Below are 18,210 nucleotides of genomic sequence, written 5' to 3'. Positions count from 1 at the left end.
CTTCGTCTCAGGTACAGGGACGTTCTGAAGAGGGAACTTGAAGATTTCAAAGTTTCAATCAATAATAGTTTTTTTTTCTATAGGCTAGCCATTTACAACAGCCCAAAGGGTGACCAAAGAGCTTCACAGTGAAACACAAGAGAATAACTTAACCCTCATGTTGTCCTCATTTACAGGCACCAAAAAACAGTTTCTTTGTAAGTTCAGCAAAAAAATTCCCAAATTTTGACTAGTTTCCCTCTGAGTGTAGCGCTCTGTTCATGTTTGGCTAGTCTTCCTCTGATTGTAGGGCTCTGTTCATGTATGGCTAGTCTTCCTCTGATTGTAGGGCTCTGTTCATGTTTGGCTAGTCTTCCTCTGATTGTAGGGCTCTGTTCATGTTTGGCTAGTCTTCCTCTGATTGTAGGGCTCTGTTCATGTATGGCTAGTCTTCCTCTGATTGTAGGGCTCTGTTCATGTATGGCTAGTCTTCCTCTGATTGTAGGGCTCTGTTCATGTATGGCTAGTCTTCCTCTGATTGTAGGGCTCTGTTCATGTATGGCTAGTCTTCCTCTGATTGTAGGGCTCTGTTCATGTATGGCTAGTCTTCCTCTGATTGTAGGGCTCTGTTCATGTTTGGCTAGTCTTCCTCTGATTGTAGGGCTCTGTTCATGTATGGCTAGTCTTCCTCTGATTGTAGGGCTCTGTTCATGTATGGCTAGTCTTCCTCTGATTGTAGGGCTCTGTTCATGTATGGCTAGTCTTCCTCTGATTGTAGGGCTCTGTTCATGTTTGGCTAGTCTTCCTCTGATTGTAGGGCTCTGTTCATGTATGGCTAGTCTTCCTCTGATTGTAGGGCTCTGTTCATGTTTGGCTAGTCTTCCTCTGATTGTAGGGCTCTGTTCATGTATGGCTAGTCTTCCTCTGATTGTAGGGCTCTGTTCATGTATGGCTAGTCTTCCTCTGATTGTAGGGCTCTGTTCATGTATGGCTAGTCTTCCTCTGATTGTAGGGCTCTGTTCATGTATGGCTAGTCTTCCTCTGATTGTAGGGCTCTGTTCATGTATGGCTAGTCTTCCTCTGATTGTAGGGCTCTGTTCATGTATGGCTAGTCTTCCTCTGATTGTAGGGCTCTGTTCATGTTTGGCTAGTCTTCCTCTGATTGTAGGGCTCTGTTCATGTATGGCTAGTCTTCCTCTGATTGTAGGGCTCTGTTCATGTATGGCTAGTCTTCCTCTGATTGTAGGGCTCTGTTCATGTATGGCTAGTCTTCCTCTGATTGTAGGGCTCTGTTCATGTATGGCTAGTCTTCCTCTGATTGTAGGGCTCTGTTCATGTATGGCTAGTCTTCCTCTGATTGTAGGGCTCTGTTCATGTATGGCTAGTCTTCCTCTGATTGTAGGGCTCTGTTCATGTATGGCTAGTCTTCCTCTGATTGTAGGGCTCTGTTCATGTATGGCTAGTCTTCCTCTGATTGTAGGGCTCTGTTCATGTTTGGCTAGTCTTCCTCTGATTGTAGGGCTCTGTTCATGTATGGCTAGTCTTCCTCTGATTGTAGGGCTCTGTTCATGTATGGCTAGTCTTCCTCTGATTGTAGGGCTCTGTTCATGTATGGCTAGTCTTCCTCTGATTGTAGGGCTCTGTTCATGTATGGCTAGTCTTCCTCTGATTGTAGGGCTCTGTTCATGTATGGCTAGTCTTCCTCTGATTGTAGGGCTCTGTTCATGTTTGGCTAGTCTTCCTCTGATTGTAGGGCTCTGTTCATGTTTGGCTAGTCTTCCTCTGATTGTAGGGCTCTGTTCATGTTTGGCTAGTCTTCCTCTGATTGTAGGGCTCTGTTCATGTATGGCTAGTCTTCCTCTGATTGTAGGGCTCTGTTCATGTTTGGCTAGCTTTCTTGTGATTGTAGGAAGTCTGTTCATGTTTGGCTAGTTTCCCTGTGATTGTAGGGCTTCGTTTTTGCTTCGGTTGTTTGCTTTCACGGATGGACGATGCACGCATTAATGCATTTTATTCTTCGTTCATGTCAACTCACGTACATCGTAGGCTGAGATTCAGCTGCGTTTTCATCGTGCAACCTGCACAGCGCAAACTTCACGTCCTGTCCAAAGGTTATTAGAGTCACATCGTACAGTGGAGCAAGCTGGGAACTTATAGGATTGTTAAAATCACACAGTTTGGAGAGGGCTGAACATGGAGCCTTCATCATGGACTGCACTAACCGAGCAGTCTGGCGCTCCAAACTACAAAGGAGTCAAAAATGACAAAGCAGCAAATCCAGAGAACCTGACGATAGTCTTCCACTGTCTATAAAACTGAGCTGATCTTCTTCTGAATAGGCACCAAAAAACAGTTTCTTTGTAAGTTCAGCAAAAAAAATTCCCAAATTTTGACTAGTTTCCCTCTGAGTGTAGCGCTCTGTTCATGTTTGGCTAGTCTTCCTCTGATTGTAGGGCTCTGTTCATGTATGGCTAGTCTTCCTCTGATTGTAGGGCTCTGTTCATGTATGGCTAGTCTTCCTCTGATTGTAGGGCTCTGTTCATGTTTGGCTAGTCTTCCTCTGATTGTAGGGCTCTGTTCATGTATGGCTAGTCTTCCTCTGATTGTAGGGCTCTGTTCATGTATGGCTAGTCTTCCTCTGATTGTAGGGCTCTGTTCATGTATGGCTAGTCTTCCTCTGATTGTAGGGCTCTGTTCATGTATGGCTAGTCTTCCTCTGATTGTAGGGCTCTGTTCATGTATGGCTAGTCTTCCTCTGATTGTAGGGCTCTGTTCATGTATGGCTAGTCTTCCTCTGATTGTAGGGCTCTGTTCATGTATGGCTAGTCTTCCTCTGATTGTAGGGCTCTGTTCATGTTTGGCTAGTCTTCCTCTGATTGTAGGGCTCTGTTCATGTATGGCTAATCTTCCTCTGATTGTAGGGCTCTGTTCATGTATGGCTAGTCTTCCTCTGATTGTAGGGCTCTGTTCATGTATGGCTAGTCTTCCTCTGATTGTAGGGCTCTGTTCATGTATGGCTAGTCTTCCTCTGATTGTAGGGCTCTGTTCATGTATGGCTAGTCTTCCTCTGATTGTAGGGCTCTGTTCATGTTTGGCTAGTCTTCCTCTGATTGTAGGGCTCTGTTCATGTTTGGCTAGTCTTCCTCTGATTGTAGGGCTCTGTTCATGTTTGGCTAGTCTTCCTCTGATTGTAGGGCTCTGTTCATGTATGGCTAGTCTTCCTCTGATTGTAGGGCTCTGTTCATGTTTGGCTAGCTTTCTTGTGATTGTAGGAAGTCTGTTCATGTTTGGCTAGTTTCCCTGTGATTGTAGGGCTTCGTTTTTGCTTCGGTTGTTTGCTTTCACGGATGGACGATGCACGCATTAATGCATTTTATTCTTCGTTCATGTCAACTCACGTACATCGTAGGCTGAGATTCAGCTGCGTTTTCATCGTGCAACCTGCACAGCGCAAACTTCACGTCCTGTCCAAAGGTTATTAGAGTCACATCGTACAGTGGAGCAAGCTGGGAACTTATAGGATTGTTAAAATCACACAGTTTGGAGAGGGCTGAACATGGAGCCTTCATCATGGACTGCACTAACCGAGCAGTCTGGCGCTCCAAACTACAAAGGAGTCAAAAATGACAAAGCAGCAAATCCAGAGAACCTGACGATAGTCTTCCACTGTCTATAAAACTGAGCTGATCTTCTTCTGAATAGTCTGCGTGCCTGAACAGGTCTCTCAGGGGCCAAATGAGGAGAACCCATCCACCTGCGTCCAAAGGTTAAAACCCGACAAGCATGAAATCACCATTCAGCTCCTGACACCAGCATCCAGAAATTTCCTTTTATGCTGCTAATGTAGAACTCCGCCAGTGATTCCCAGCAGGCAGCGAGTGGAAGAAACCCTGTCAAGGGAACGCTTATCGAGAGGCTGCTCCTCCCACCCTTCACCCGTAATTGCTTTGCAGGCCGGAGCCGGAAGCAGCCCGGAGCTGTGTTGTGTTTTGCGGCGGCAGAATGCTCTGGAGATAAGTTGAAATCCAAGACTTCGCTCCGATTGGGACCACTGTGGCAGAACGACACCACGATTCTCCCTCTTCAGTCACAACGCGGCATTTTTAGTATTCCAACATGGTCTGGGCACAAAAATAGCAGTTATCTGTCACTAATGTTCTGTTCAGTTTGTAATTTAAAAACTAAAAAAATGCTACAAAGACAGACCTCACACACACACACACACACACACACACACACACACACACACACACACACACACACACACACGCTCCTGCTTGTACACACTCAGCCCTGCAGACTTCACAAACACTGTTAGCTCGCATTAGAGGATGCAGAGTCTTTGGCCAGAACAGCCTAATTGGGGAGTTTTCTGTTCGTCTCCAGCTGGCTGATTGGAGACTAAAATCCTAATGAAGAGCGAAAAACGTCTTCGTCGCTCACAGAAAGCCGCAGAAGATGTGTCTGTCTGAGATGAAATATTAAAAATCTCACTCCTCCAGCTGTCACCGGAGCTGTGGCTGGGAGAAGGAAGCCTCGTCACGTCTCCTTCATGCCCTGCAGCAAAGTGTTCCCCGTCAGAGAGCATTCCAGCCCGATACGTCCAAAACCCAGTCCCACCAGACACCAGAGTCAGCTTTGTAAATTTCTCGCTTCGCCTCGGTGGGATTGTCTTCAGCTGGATGTTTTTTTATTGTGTTGTTGGTTTTTGGTTTTTTTCTAGTCACACTGGAGGATAAAATCTGTAAATACTAAATTTGTGATATTTGTTTCAGACATTCACCCTCTGATGCCACGACGAGTTTTCAGTGAAATATCTACTCAACTACTGCATGGATTGTCGTGAAATCTGCAAAAGTCACCCACAGATGGGTGACAAATTAAAGAAAAACCCAGCATAAAGTGTCTTAATAAGGTGTTGCACCACAAGAATAGCTTCAGTGGAGCTTGGTTTTGAATCTCCAAGAGTCTGAAAGTCTGCTGGAGGTCTGAAATCTAAAACACAGCTGGGTGGAGATCTGGTGGCTGTGAAAGTTTGAAAATGTGGAACTTCTGATGTCCACATTTTCAACATTTTTGGGAAATCTTTGAACATTTTTTGGTGGAAAAAAAGAAATCTTAAAAATACTTCTGAAGAACATTCACCAAAAAATCAACCAAAATTAAGCGATTTCACTGGATTTTGGTTGATTTTTATGTGAATGTTCTTAAAGAAAATATTAGAAGTTTTACTGATATACATGGAATCACTTTAGATATTTTTAGGGTTTTTTAGGAAGATTTTTCCTCATTTTTTTGAAAATATTTACACACATTTTCTTGCCAAATTTGTTAGATTTTTTTAAACAAAACTTGTAAGGGAAACTTTTAAGGAATTATTGGAAATTTCTTCCTGAAGCTTTTGCAAATTTTCAGAAATTTGGGAAATTTTTTGGCAGAATTTTTTGATTTTTTTTCAGACAAGAAAACAATATTTTTGGGTGCCCGTAAATGAGGATAACAGGAGGGTTAACAGCATGTGAAATCAGAGAACCTGTCACTCATAACGAGGCCTCTTCATTGATAAAAGTGACTATAAATCTGTACAATAGAAAGAAACATTAATACTTGTTTTCCAGATTCTGTTTCAGGCTAATTTGTAGCTGTCTTCTAACTTAGCCACTAGCCGCTAGCCATTTTGAGAACAATATTTTTTGGTGCCCGTAAATGAGGCTAACAGGAGGGTCAAAGTAGCTGCACACTCCAGCATCCAAGCAAAGGAAAAGGCAGAGCTGAGTTTTTGACGAGGAAAGGAAAGTTTCGACTTGAACAGGCGTGGATGGAATATACTGCGAGTCTGACAGGGTGAACGATGCTACGCTGATTGAGCGTTCGACTTTTAATTCCATCTACGGTCCTGTGAGGCAGGAGAAGTGCCCGGTTCATACGTGTGCAGAACATCAGCGACAAACCTCCATCACCTGGACTCCACCTGTCAGATATCAGAGTGGTTCTGGTGTGACGGAGGCAATCAGAGTCCTCCCAAATCCACTGAGAGACGTTCCTGTCCTCCTCTTCCTCCTCCTCACTCAGAAAATAAAAAGCAGGATGGTTGTAGAAGAAAGGAAAGCCTCTGGGATTTCTCTGCATCTTCCTCTCTGGTGTCGGTTTCTGCCTCCTCCTCCTCCTCCTCCTCTCTCGACTCGTCCTCTCAGGCTGAACCTTTCCTGGCTCCTATATTCTCTTTTATCGCTCTCTCCGTCCTTCCTCTTCCCCGGTTTTGTCCTCTTCTCTCATTCTCTTTGCCCTTACTCACAAGAGTTTCTTTCCCTTTTCATCTCCATCCTGACTTTCTTTCTTTGCTTCCTTATCTCGTCGCTCTCCTTCACAGCTCAAGTCCCGTCCTTCCAACGCTGCACAGCTCCAAATAAATCACCTCCTTTCTGACCCGAATCGCTGCACAGAAAATACGGCGAACAGAGGATTTAATGGGTTGCAAATGCATAAAGACAGTCTGGAAGAGGCCAAAGAGAGGATGTTTTAAACCAGGGGTGTCCAACATGAGGCCTGCGGGCCAAAACTGGTCCTCCAGGGGGTTCAATAAGGCCTTCAGAGTGTAAACATTAGTAGACATTAACTGCAGATTGTAAAAGTAAAAGTATAAATTTAAAATAATTTCTAGAACATGACAAGTTGTTTTGATCAGAAAGTAAAATAATAGATTGTTCATTGTTCTTTTGTAGGTTTGTGTCTCATTTTTATAATATATTGTCTTGTTTACGTTGTTTTTTGTCGTTTTTTTCTCTGATTTGTCATTTGTCTCACGTTTTTCTCATTTGGTTTCTCATTTTTGTAGGTTTGTGTCTCCTTTTTGGAATATTTTGTCTTGTTTTTGTCTTGTTTTTGTCTTTTTTGTCTAATTTTTGTCGTTTTGTTTTTCGCTTTTGTAGGTTTGTGTCTCCTTTTTGTGATTTTCTGCCTCATTTTTGTAATATTTTATCTTGTTTATATTGTTTTTTTTGTCGTTTTTTGTCTGACTTGTCGTTTGTCTCACGTTTTTCTCATTTGGTTTCTCATTTTTGTAGGTTTGTGTCTCTTTTTTGTAATATTATGTCTTGTTTTGGTCTTTTTTTGTCTGATTTTTGTCGTTGGTCTCATGTTTTTGTCGTTTTGTGTTTCCGTTTTGTCTCGCTTGTGTTGCTAGTCTATTATTTTGTCGTTTTGTTTGTCATTTTTGTCATCTTTTGTCTCATTTTTGTGGTTTGTCCATTTCTTGTAGCTTTGGAACATTTTTGTCTAATTGTTTTGTTTCTTTTGTTTTGTTTCATGTCTTTTCTCATTTTTTCTCACTTTTGCTGTTTTGTGTCTCATTTTTGTAATAGTTTGTCTTGTTCTCATTGGTTTTGTCTTTCTTTTGTCTTTCTTTTGTCGCTTTGATCATAAAGTAAAATGTGGAACCTGAACTAAGATGAGTTTGACACTTCTGGCTTAAACAATGGTGGAGAAACATTTTTCAAATGTTCTGGCAAATGTTTGGAGCATCTTGGCCGGAAGTCTGCAGAAAACTTCCAAAAGGTTTGTGGCTGTGATGAGTTTAATCCTCTGCTGGAGGACAAAGTGAGGCGGTCAGAAGCTGACTGGCATTAAACCCTGCATGGGAAAGATCAATATGGCAGAGAGGTCAGCGAGCAAAGATGAGGAAGACAAACCGCAGGAGGACACAATGGCCCTGAAAACTGAATGCAAAGTACCTGACGCCTCTCCTGCATAATGTTCTCCTGCTGTAGTACCACCACAAAGAGCATCACATCATATCGTATCGATCGCAGCCGGCGGTGGGAGAATGTGAAGGGTGACATAATAGCGGATCTGAAGGAGTATAAACGATGCTCAGCGGAGCCGCGGCCCCAAATGATGTCCCCCGTCGCCCAAATGTCAATAAGTTTATTGCCAGGAGAAAAAATAAATTGGTGGTTTACTTATGATGCTCGACTGCTTCAATTCACTCGAGGAAAATCAATTCTCATCCATAGCGGGGTTTACTGACGCGTCGCAGACAAATCCTCATCAAATCAAACATACACGCTGGCTGAATATCGGCTTTCCAGGCAGCGTCCCCATCAGCCGTCCTGAAATACGACGGCACCGACTCGTTCCATATTTATCCTGAGATCTGAGCGACTCCGCTGAGCAATAACTCACATTCACAGACAAAAAGCTAAACAGCCGCTGGGTTATTGAGCGCACCGCCGGTCACACGCTAACTGGAGCTTCAGAATTTATTCCACACCAGGTTCATCCTCCACAATCACACACGGACACAAACACATCCTTAAAAAGCCTCACGTTTTTAAGGAAGTATACATGTGAGGACCCTCAGTGATAAAATACCATCAATCATCTGACGGCAGGGATGCAAAATGACAACGAAGAGATGCAAAGAAGAGCTCAGAGAAAAGGTCAAAGGAAAAATATACATACAGCGGAGGGATGCAGATGACTACAGAGGGATGCAAAATGACCGCCTAGATGCAAAAAAGACTAGAGAGATGTGAAAAAGCAACAGAGGTAAAACAACAGGCACAATGGAGAGATACAAAATAACCACAGGGACATTTAAAGTGACAACCGACAGATGCAAAATGACCACAGAGGGATGCAAAATAGCAAACAGAGAGACAATCTGACTGCTGAGAAATCCAAAATGACTAAAAAACTATTGGAAAGATGCAAAATGATTAAATAGGGATGGAAAATAACTACAGAGAGACTCAAAATGATAGAGAGATGCAAAACGACAGTAAAGAGCTGCAAATTGTAAAAGAGGGATGCAAAATGAGTATAGAGAAACTCAAAATGACAACCTTGATGCAAAGAAGAGATCAGAGAAAAAAAGTAGAGGGAAAAATATAGATACAGTAGATGGATGCAATCGACTACTGAGGGATGCAAAATGACTAAAGAGATGCAAAATGACTACTGAGGGATGCAAAATGACTAAAGAGATGCAAAATGACGACTGAGAGATGCAAAATGACTAAAGAGATGCAAAATGACTACTGAGAGATGCAAAATGACTAAAGAGGGATGCACAATGACCGCCTAGATGCAAAAAAGACTAGAGAGATGTGAAAAAGCAACAGAGGTAAAACAACAGGCACAATGGAGAGATACAAAATAACCACAGGGACATTTAAAGTGACAACCGACAGATGCAAAATGACCACAGAGGGATGCAAAATAGCAAACAGAGAGACAATCTGACTGCTGAGAAATCCAAAATGACTAAAAAACGATTGGAAAGATACAAAATGATTAAATAGGGATGGAAAATAACTACAGAGAGACTCAAAATGATAGAGAGATGCAAAACGACAGTAAAGAGCTGCAAATTGTAAAAGAGGGATGCAAAATGAGTACAGAGAAACGCAAAATGACAACCTTGATGCATGGAAGAGATCAGAGAAAAAAAGTAGAGGGAAAAATATAGATACAGTAGATGGATGCAATCGACTACTGAGGGATGCAAAATGACTAAAGAGATGCAAAATGACTACTGAGAGATGCAAAATGACTAAAGAGATGCAAAATGACTACTGAGGGATGCAAAATGACTAAAGAGATGCAAAATGACTAAAGAGATGCAAAATGACTACTGAGAGATGCAAACTGACTAAAGAGGGATGCAAAATGACCACCTAGATGCAAAAAAGACTAGAGATGTGAAAAAGCAGCAGAGGTAAAACTACAGGCACAATGGAAAGATGCAAAATGACATAAAAAATACATAATAACTACTGAGAGATGAAAAATGATTAAAAATAAATAAAAATGACCACAGACAGATGCAAAATGATTGAATGGGGATGCAAAATGACTACAGAGAGACACAAAATGACAGAGAGAAACGAAAACTGACTACCGATCGATACTAAACACTACAGAGGGATGCAGAATGAATAAAGACAGATGCCAAAAACTACAGAGGGATGCAGAATGAGCACTGAGAGATGCAAAAAGGACAACCGGTGAAGTGAATGTGGTTTTGGTTCGTGCTGTATTTACTTCCTGTATTGAGGCGTATCCTCAAACATCGTCCAGCTGTCCGCCTTCGTCCAACTCGCCCCAAATCTCAAACCTACTTCTGACTTCAGCCCCAAAATCTCAAACAACACTTGAAGGATCTGAGGACTCAACAAAATGAACTCAGTTTCTGAGGATCCCTGGCAAGCCAAACATGCTGCAAAAGCTCTTTCAGTGCCCGACCAGAGGCTTCTGCGGCACTTATCTGTCTCTACTCATTTCCTGTCAGCTCTCTGAAAGCCATAAACGCTCCAGAAATACGACAGAAGACAACAACATGTATTTCCTGTAGATCTGAGCAGCTGGAAAAGGGAAATGTAAGACGAGCAGCTGGACTTTTCAGTCAGCATTAGAGCCTTCCACTTGTTGGTTTCCATCCCGGTGATATTTCTTTTAGTGAATAATGGTGCTGTTGACCTCCATTAGTTTGTCACAAGATTAAGTGACTCTTCAAATCTGATGACTTAATACATGTTTTCCAGCAGCCAGCAGAGATGGCAGCATGAATTGTCCCGTCAGTCAGGGCGTCTTCAGCGCCGCCACAGAAGCTCAGCCAACGAGAAGACCGGACTGAAGCTCAGGGGCCCGAGAAGTGGCGGTTCTTATTGCAAAGTCAATCACATCACTAATGGGATGCAAAGGAACCGCAGAGGATCGCAAAAGGGCCGTGGAAGTGATACTAAAGTTACACCGGAGGCACCCGAAATGACAACACAGACACAAAATGACGACAAGGAGACGCAAAACGAGTACAGCGACATACAAATATACAGACAAATAGCAACAGAGAGATGCAAAATGACAATGTAGGGACACAAAATGCTTCCAGAAAGATGGACAACCAGTGAAGAGACAGAAAAGTGACTAAAGAAATGCAAAATAATAATGGAGGGAGGCAAAATGAGCACACAGAGATGCAAAATGCCAATGGAGATGCAATGGAGGGATTATAAATGACTATAGAGACACAAAATTAGTGTAGAGATGCAAAATGAGTCTAAAAATACATTAAATAAGTACAGAAAGATCAAAAATTACTACAGAGAGATGCCAAATTAGTACAAACAGACATTAAAGTAGTATGTAATGATGCAAAATGAGTGCAGTGAGATACCAGATTATTACAGAAAGACATAGAATAAATTCAAAAAGATGCCAAATCGATACAGAGAGATGCAAAACGAGTAGCTAAAGATGCAAAATGCCAACAGAGAAAAACAAAATGACTACAAAGAGGTGTAAAATGACTGGAGGGATGCAAATTGATGCAAAATTAGTTTAGAGAGATGCAAAATGCCTACAAAGGGATGTTAAATAACTATACAGAGACACAGAATTAGTGTAGAGAGATGCAAAATGAGTATATAAAGATGCAAAAAGACAACAGAGGGATGTTCAATGAGTAGAGAGACACAAAATGCTTCCAGAGAGATGAATAAGCATTACGGAAAAGTGACTAAAGAGATGGAGAATAACAATGGCGGGAGGCAAAATGTGCACAGATAAAAACAAAATGACTACCACAAAATGCAAAATGATTGGAGGGATGCAAAGTCGATACAAGAAGCTGCAAAATGACTCCAGAAAAACAAACTGACGACAAAGAGATGCTAAAAGTGTACAGAGAGATGCTAAATGTCTACAAAGAGACAAAATGACCTCAGGGAGACACAAAAAAGAGGAGGCAAATCTAGTCCAGAGATGCAGAATGTCTACAGAGCCATAAAGTGACCAGAGAGAGAAAACCAGCACAGCTCCAGAGCATTAAAGGGTTTCTACATGTCAGAGAACAGAGACCAGATTTTAAACCTCTTAAATCCAGCGTGTGCAGATATCTCCACACACCGACCCCCTCTGAGACGCTAACCGTCTCCTCAGATCTCTGGAAAACCCTCCACACGGAGATCAGGTCTGCTTTACTTGCAACAGCTTCACTCCTACTCCTCACATTGATTGTTTTCTGCTCGTAAACAGATGGAAGTCGATTCACCTCCAGTGACGTCAGGGTTCACCTCGCTGCAGGTCTCCTGGGTTTATCAATTAGAGCTCAGAATGCAGCCGAGGATTTCGTCCTGAGCTGAGCCGTTATTTGGACCGACAGGTGGGTATTGAGTGTGGAGCAATGTGCTGCAGAAAATGGAGATAAATGACGGAGGGGAGGCTCTCCCTCTAAAGAGCTGCAGATTGACGAGTGCTGCTCATTAGAAGGTGTGTTCATGAGCTGCAGGTGGAGGAAGCAGAATCAGCCTCTAATGACACGAAAGGCGCTTTTCCACTAGCACCTACTCAGCTCGGCTCGGTTTAGGTTGTTTTCCCAGTGCCTTAACCCTCCTGTTGTCTTCATTTATGGGCGCCAAAAAATATTGTTTCTTTGTCTGAAAAAAATCTAAAAATTTAGCAAAAAAAATTGCCCAAATTTCTGAAAATTTGCAAAACATTCACGAAGAATATTCCAATAATTCCTTAAAAGTTTCCCTTAAAAGGTTTATTTTTTTTAAAAATCCACCAAATTTGGCAAGAAAATTCTTGTAAATATTTTCAAAAAATTAGTAAAAATCTTCCAAAAAAATCCTAAAAATATCTAAAGTGATTACATATTTATCAGTAAAACTTCTGATATTTTCTTTAAGAACATTCACACAAAAAAATCAACCAAAATCCTGTGAAATTTGCTGGATTTTGGTTGATTTTTATGTGAACGTTCTTGAAAAACATTTCTTTTTTTCCACCCAAAAAAAATTCACAAATTTCCCCAAAATGTTGAAAATGTGGACATCAGAAGTTTCACTGTGAAAATATATATATTTTAAATTTTTCCACCGCTTCATTCTCCTGCTGTATCTGTGGGCGGCCGTCCACTAGGAGACCTCCTGACAAACCTTCTCCATCCAGCTCCCTCTGGACTCTTCAGTCGCCCACAGTACAGGTCTGGTGTGTCATCCCTCCCTGTCCAATCAGTGGCCTGCATTCTGTAGCCGCCACATTATCGGATCAACTTGGTACTAAAATAGCAGCTGGAAGCAGGAACTACGTCCTGATGGAAAACCTCACAAACCCAGTAGAGTCGAGCTCAGTCGGTGCTTTTGGAAAAGTGCCAAAAGCGAACCCGTCTCTGCTGCATGCGAAGCCCTCTGCCTGCACCACATCTGCTTACCTTATGGTCGATGATGCCGCTGTATCCCTGCAGCGCCGGTGGGTGAGGCTTGGCCACCCGGACCGAGGCCTCGGTGGGCCGCCGCTGCTGCTCATGCTGCCGGATGCGCGTGTCGTTGGCGTCCCTGGAGGCGCTGTAGAAGCTGCCGTTGTAGACCAGGAAGAGGCTGGCGCACAGGAGGAGCACGAGGAGCACGGCCACCCCATGGCGCTGACACGGAGACACAAGCAGACATCCACAGATTAGCCCTGTTGCACCGGACTGAGTTTAGGCTGCAGCTAAACGACGAAACTCACCACTATTCAGCCTAAAAACACAGCTTCTACTAACCTAATGTATGACCACAGCCTCATCACTCACACTGACAACACTCCTGCCTGTTAGAGATATTTCTTTTCTTAGTTTGCATGCAGAAAATAAAAAGCAAAAAATGACAACAGAGACACAAAATGACTAACTAGCGGAGCAAAATCACAGTAAAGGGATACAAAATGAGTCCAGACAAAAGGAAAATTGCTGCACAGAGAGACAAAATTAGTGGAGAGAGACACCGAATTAGCACAAACAGAGACAAAATGAGGAGAAAGAGGCGCCAAAAAAAGGAGTAGAAAAGAAAATGATCACATATTGATGCAAAATGAAGACAGTGGAGGGATGCAAAATTAGTAGAGATGTAAAATAAGTGCACAGAGATGCAGAATGAGTAGAGACAGCAGCAAAATATATACAGAAATATGCAGAATACCGGCAGAGACACAAAGTGACGACAGGGAGATGCAAAAAATGACAATGAAGGGATGCAAAAAAAGATTACAAAGATGCAAAATATATGTGCAGAGAGATGCAAGTTTAGTAGAGAGAGATGTAAAATAAAATATATAGAAATGTTCGAAATGACTGCAGAGAGGTGCAAGATGACAATGAAGGGATGCAAACAGATTACAGAGACGCAAAGTGAGGAGACAGAAATGCAAAATAAGCAAGAGATGCAAAATTAGAGTGAAGGGATGCAAAATGACTGAGAAGAGACACAAAAATGAGTATAAAGAAATGCAAATTAAGTACAAAGACAGACTAAATGAGAGAAGAAAGATGCAAAATTACTACAAAGAGATGCAAAATGAGCAGAAAAATGACAGTGGAGGGATGCAAAATGAGTAAAGAGATGCAAAATGAGCACAGAGACACAAAATGAGGAGAGAAGCGCATATTTATACACAAATATGCAAAATGACAATAAAGGAATGCAAAAGGATTACACCATGTGAGTACAGAGAAATGCAAAATTAGTAGAAATGAAAAATAATGAGGACAGGGAGATGCAAAATTACAACAGAGGGATGCAAAATGAGCAGAGAGGTGCAGAATGGGTATAAATAAACACAAAATTAGTGCAAAGAGATGCAAAACGATTGGGGAAAAAAACACAAAATGAGTAGAAAGACATGAAAAATTACAATGGAGGGTGTAGAATGAGCAAAGAGGTGCAAGATGAGGGCAGAGAAATGCAAAAAAATAGCACAAGGATACGCAAAATGAATAGAGAGACACAAAAATTACTACAGAGATGCAAAATGGCAATGAAGAAACGTAAAACAAGTGAGTACAGACGGATGCAAAACAGAGACGCAAAAATGACAACGGAGAAATACAAAATGGCTAAAGAGAAACAATGTGTACAGAGAGATGCTCATTTAGAAAAGAAACACTAAAAATTACTATTCAGAGATGCAAAAAATAAAGACGTGCAAAATATATGCCAAAAGATGTAAATTGAGAAGAGAAAGACTCAAAATTAGTGTACAGAGCTGCAAAAAATGAGCAAAGAGATGAAAGATGATTGGGAAAAAAACACAAAATGAGTAGAAAGACATGAAAAATGACAATGGAGGGGTCTAGAATGAGCAAAGAGGTGCAAAATGAGGGCAGAGAAATGCAAAAAATAGCACAAGGAGATGGAAAATGAATAGAGACGAAAAATGACTACGGAGATGCAAAATGAATAGATGCAAAAATGACAACAAAGAAATAAAAAATGACTAGAGACACACAATGAGCACAGAGAGATGCTCATTTAGAAAGAAACACTCAAAATTACCATACAGAGATGCAAAATATGTACAGAAAGATGTAAATTTAGAAGAGAAAGACTCCAAATATTATACAGAGATGCAAAAAATGACCAGAGATGTAAAAAAAATAATAGTGCAACGATTTGCAAAATGTGTGCAGAAAGATGCAGATTTCTAAGAGAAAGACTGAACATTAATATACATAAATGCAAAAACGACTACAGAGATTCAAATGACGACGGAACGACGCAAAACCACCAGAGAAGGACTGTAAAAAGAAGTCGAGACAAGTTGAAAAGAGGAATCAGTTCTGAAACATTCGCACCAAATCGCGGACTAATGAGAAAAGCAGCACTTTTTATCTGCCATGAGGTGACATTTTAAAACACAACAGCTGTCCGTGAACACTAATGAACTCCCGGAGCGGTGAGATCTGCTGCACTTTTCAGGTAAAAGCTGGAGGAGAGGCAGCATCAGGCGGAGAGAAGCAGAACGCAGCGCTGCGATCCAGGAGAGGAGCTTTAACGGAGCAGCTGGAGGTCCATTGTTCACATCCTAATCTTTTGATCCGACACGGCGCGCACACGCACACGCACTCACGCACACACACGGCGGCGTTATTATGGCGACACTTGACAGAACAATGCCGGATTTGGCAGCGGGCTGCACGGCGGGGACCTTTACCATGGGGGTCTTCATGGTGTCTGCTCGCTGCGTCCCGCTCCGCTCTCGGTCATCTTCCCCGGTTCCCGCTCCCCGGTCCCCGGTCCTCTCCGCCAGCCCTCCGTCGCCGCTGTGTCTTCAGCCCGGAGTCCAGCAGTGTTTCATCCAGAGGAGACCGAGGCGACAGATGTTCGCTGGTGGACCTCTGCTGGGTCTTAACGCCCCCGAGTTTCCTGGTGGAGCTGAAGGCGGCAGCGGTAATTAACGGGACTCTACCTGCACGGGACCGGGAACAGCCTTCCGCTCTGAGGACTCTGAGTCTCTACACTTACAGTAAACTCAGAACAGGACTCCTGCTGCTGCATAAAACATGAGAGCATGGAGACAAGAGGAGTCAGAGTCATAGATTAAACCACAGAGATGAAATATGGCCCACAAGTTAACAGATAAATATTCCCACGTCAGAGCATCAAACCATTCTACTGTCTGCACTTTTATTCAGTTACTTTTTGTCTTACTAGAAACACTCAACAAAAATATAAACGCAACACTTTTCTTTTTGCTCCCATTTTTTATGAGATGAACTCAAAGATGTAAAACTTTTTCCACATACACAAAGTCACCATTTCTCTCAAATATTGTTCACAAATCTGTCTATAAGTCTGTGATAGTGAGCACTTCTCCTTTGCTGAGATAATCCATCCCACCTCACAGGTGTGCCCTAGTCTGGCCACAATAAAAGGACACTGAAAGGTGCAGTCCAAAAATTCACATAAATACGACAGAAAACGGTTCAAACGGTTCAAAGGATGTGTTCAAACTTATAAGCAGCTAGTGGGGACAAGGTGTTACGGTGAAGAAATGAGGGAAGGACAGAAAGATGAATCTGTGTTCACATAAGGCTGACGGCTGAACTTAACATGTCAGGATGGGGTTTGCTACATACATGACCTAAATATGTAGCGGTCGGCAGGAATTGATGGGACTCAGAAACACCTCAGAGTTTAATCATTTGTTCCTTCCATGATTTCCAACTCATAAATCATGGTCATTTTGTAGGAGGATCTCAGTCATGTGATCCTCAGCAGGTGTTCACGTCATGTTATAGCGATGCCGTGCAGCCTGCTGTGTCTGGCAATGGGAAATCTTTAACAAAGCCGTGGATCCACAGTATGAGCCGCATCAATGCCAAAATCTAATCACTTGGTCCTTGTGTCATTTCTGACCTTACCTGAAAATTTCATCCAAATCTGTTGCTCCATTTTTGAGTAAAGTTGCACGCGGACAGACAGATTAACAGACTAACGTAGGCCGATCGTCACATAACTCCGCCATTTCCTTGGTGCAGTAATAATAGCAGCAGCTAACGTTAGCTAACTACACCTATGTACTGTAACGTTAAGTAACCAGTAACAAGTTAAGGTTGCTGTAGCACCTTTTGGCACTTAAAAAGCACATGTCACTACGAATATTACTTTTCCCTCTTCTTTTTACAAAAGAAATTATGACTTACTCATAGTCCTTTGTTCAGATCGGTGCTGCTGATCGAAGCGGATCCGTGGCGATGCTGTCGGCAACCTACTCGGAGCCAGTGCAACAAGTCCTCGAACTCATACGACCACACAGGTCGTATGTAACGTGCCCTGGAATATGACCCATGAGAGTGTATTTACGTTGTCAGACAGGAACACATTACGGGATATAATTCGCGAAACGGCTTTTTCCTCACTTTCGCAACATGGGTTTAGGGTTAGGGTTATGGTTAGGGTTAGGGATAGTGTTAGGTAAAAGTTTGTTCATGGTGACGTTTCAGCTGAGACACCGGAGTGTCGATATTTACTCAACCGCTAGAGGTCGCTTAACGTCAAAACGTAACACTCGGTTGTAATACAGGCGTGTACAGACGACCTATGTGGTCGTTTTTTTCAAGGAGGACAGGCTCAATGAATGAGTGTCCTTGCCTCAGTGTGAACTTAACTGGTAATCCATATCTGTGACTGGCCAGTGGGGTGAGCAGCAGATTTGTAGGGGTGCCCACGGCCACGCCAGCCCACCACCTGGTGGCGCCATTGATGTGGATGTTCTTACAGTATATTATGTCTGCACATACACATAAATATTCCAGAAATATACAACATTTCTGAAGTTGATAAAGTAAGAAATGAAACAATGAAGTCAAATGAGAGACGAAGAATGAAAACAGTAAGATGACGTTGGTGAAGTGAAAGCAGCTGATGATGGTGATGGAGTTAATCCATCAGTTTCATCCATTCTGCTGCT

At 42.4% G+C, this 18,210-nt stretch overlaps 1 protein-coding gene across 2 annotated transcripts in view; it reads right to left on the bottom strand.

Moving 5' to 3' along the window:
• st6galnac5a (ST6 (alpha-N-acetyl-neuraminyl-2,3-beta-galactosyl-1,3)-N-acetylgalactosaminide alpha-2,6-sialyltransferase 5a) overlaps window positions 1-16,279 on the bottom strand; it is a 107,472-nt gene extending 91,193 nt beyond the window's left edge. Inside the window, exons 1-2 of one of the 2 annotated variants that reach the window (XM_022209606.2) lie at window positions 15,952-16,279; window positions 13,196-13,405 (exon numbers count right to left, since the gene is read on the bottom strand). In XM_022209606.2, the coding sequence (XP_022065298.1) occupies window positions 13,196-13,405; window positions 15,952-15,966 (225 nt within the window). In that variant the 5' untranslated portion in view covers window positions 15,967-16,279. Of the gene's footprint in view, window positions 1-13,195; window positions 13,406-13,525; window positions 15,867-15,951 lie in introns of those variants that run through there. The other variant, XM_051952923.1, reaches the window with a different exon arrangement.
• Between the last annotated feature and the right edge of the window lie 1,931 nt (window positions 16,280-18,210).

This window comes from Acanthochromis polyacanthus, chromosome 9, assembly GCF_021347895.1.
Source record: "Acanthochromis polyacanthus isolate Apoly-LR-REF ecotype Palm Island chromosome 9, KAUST_Apoly_ChrSc, whole genome shotgun sequence".
Taxonomy (NCBI): Eukaryota; Metazoa; Chordata; class Actinopteri; family Pomacentridae; genus Acanthochromis; species Acanthochromis polyacanthus.
This window is presented reverse-complemented; position numbering and strand designations above follow the sequence as displayed.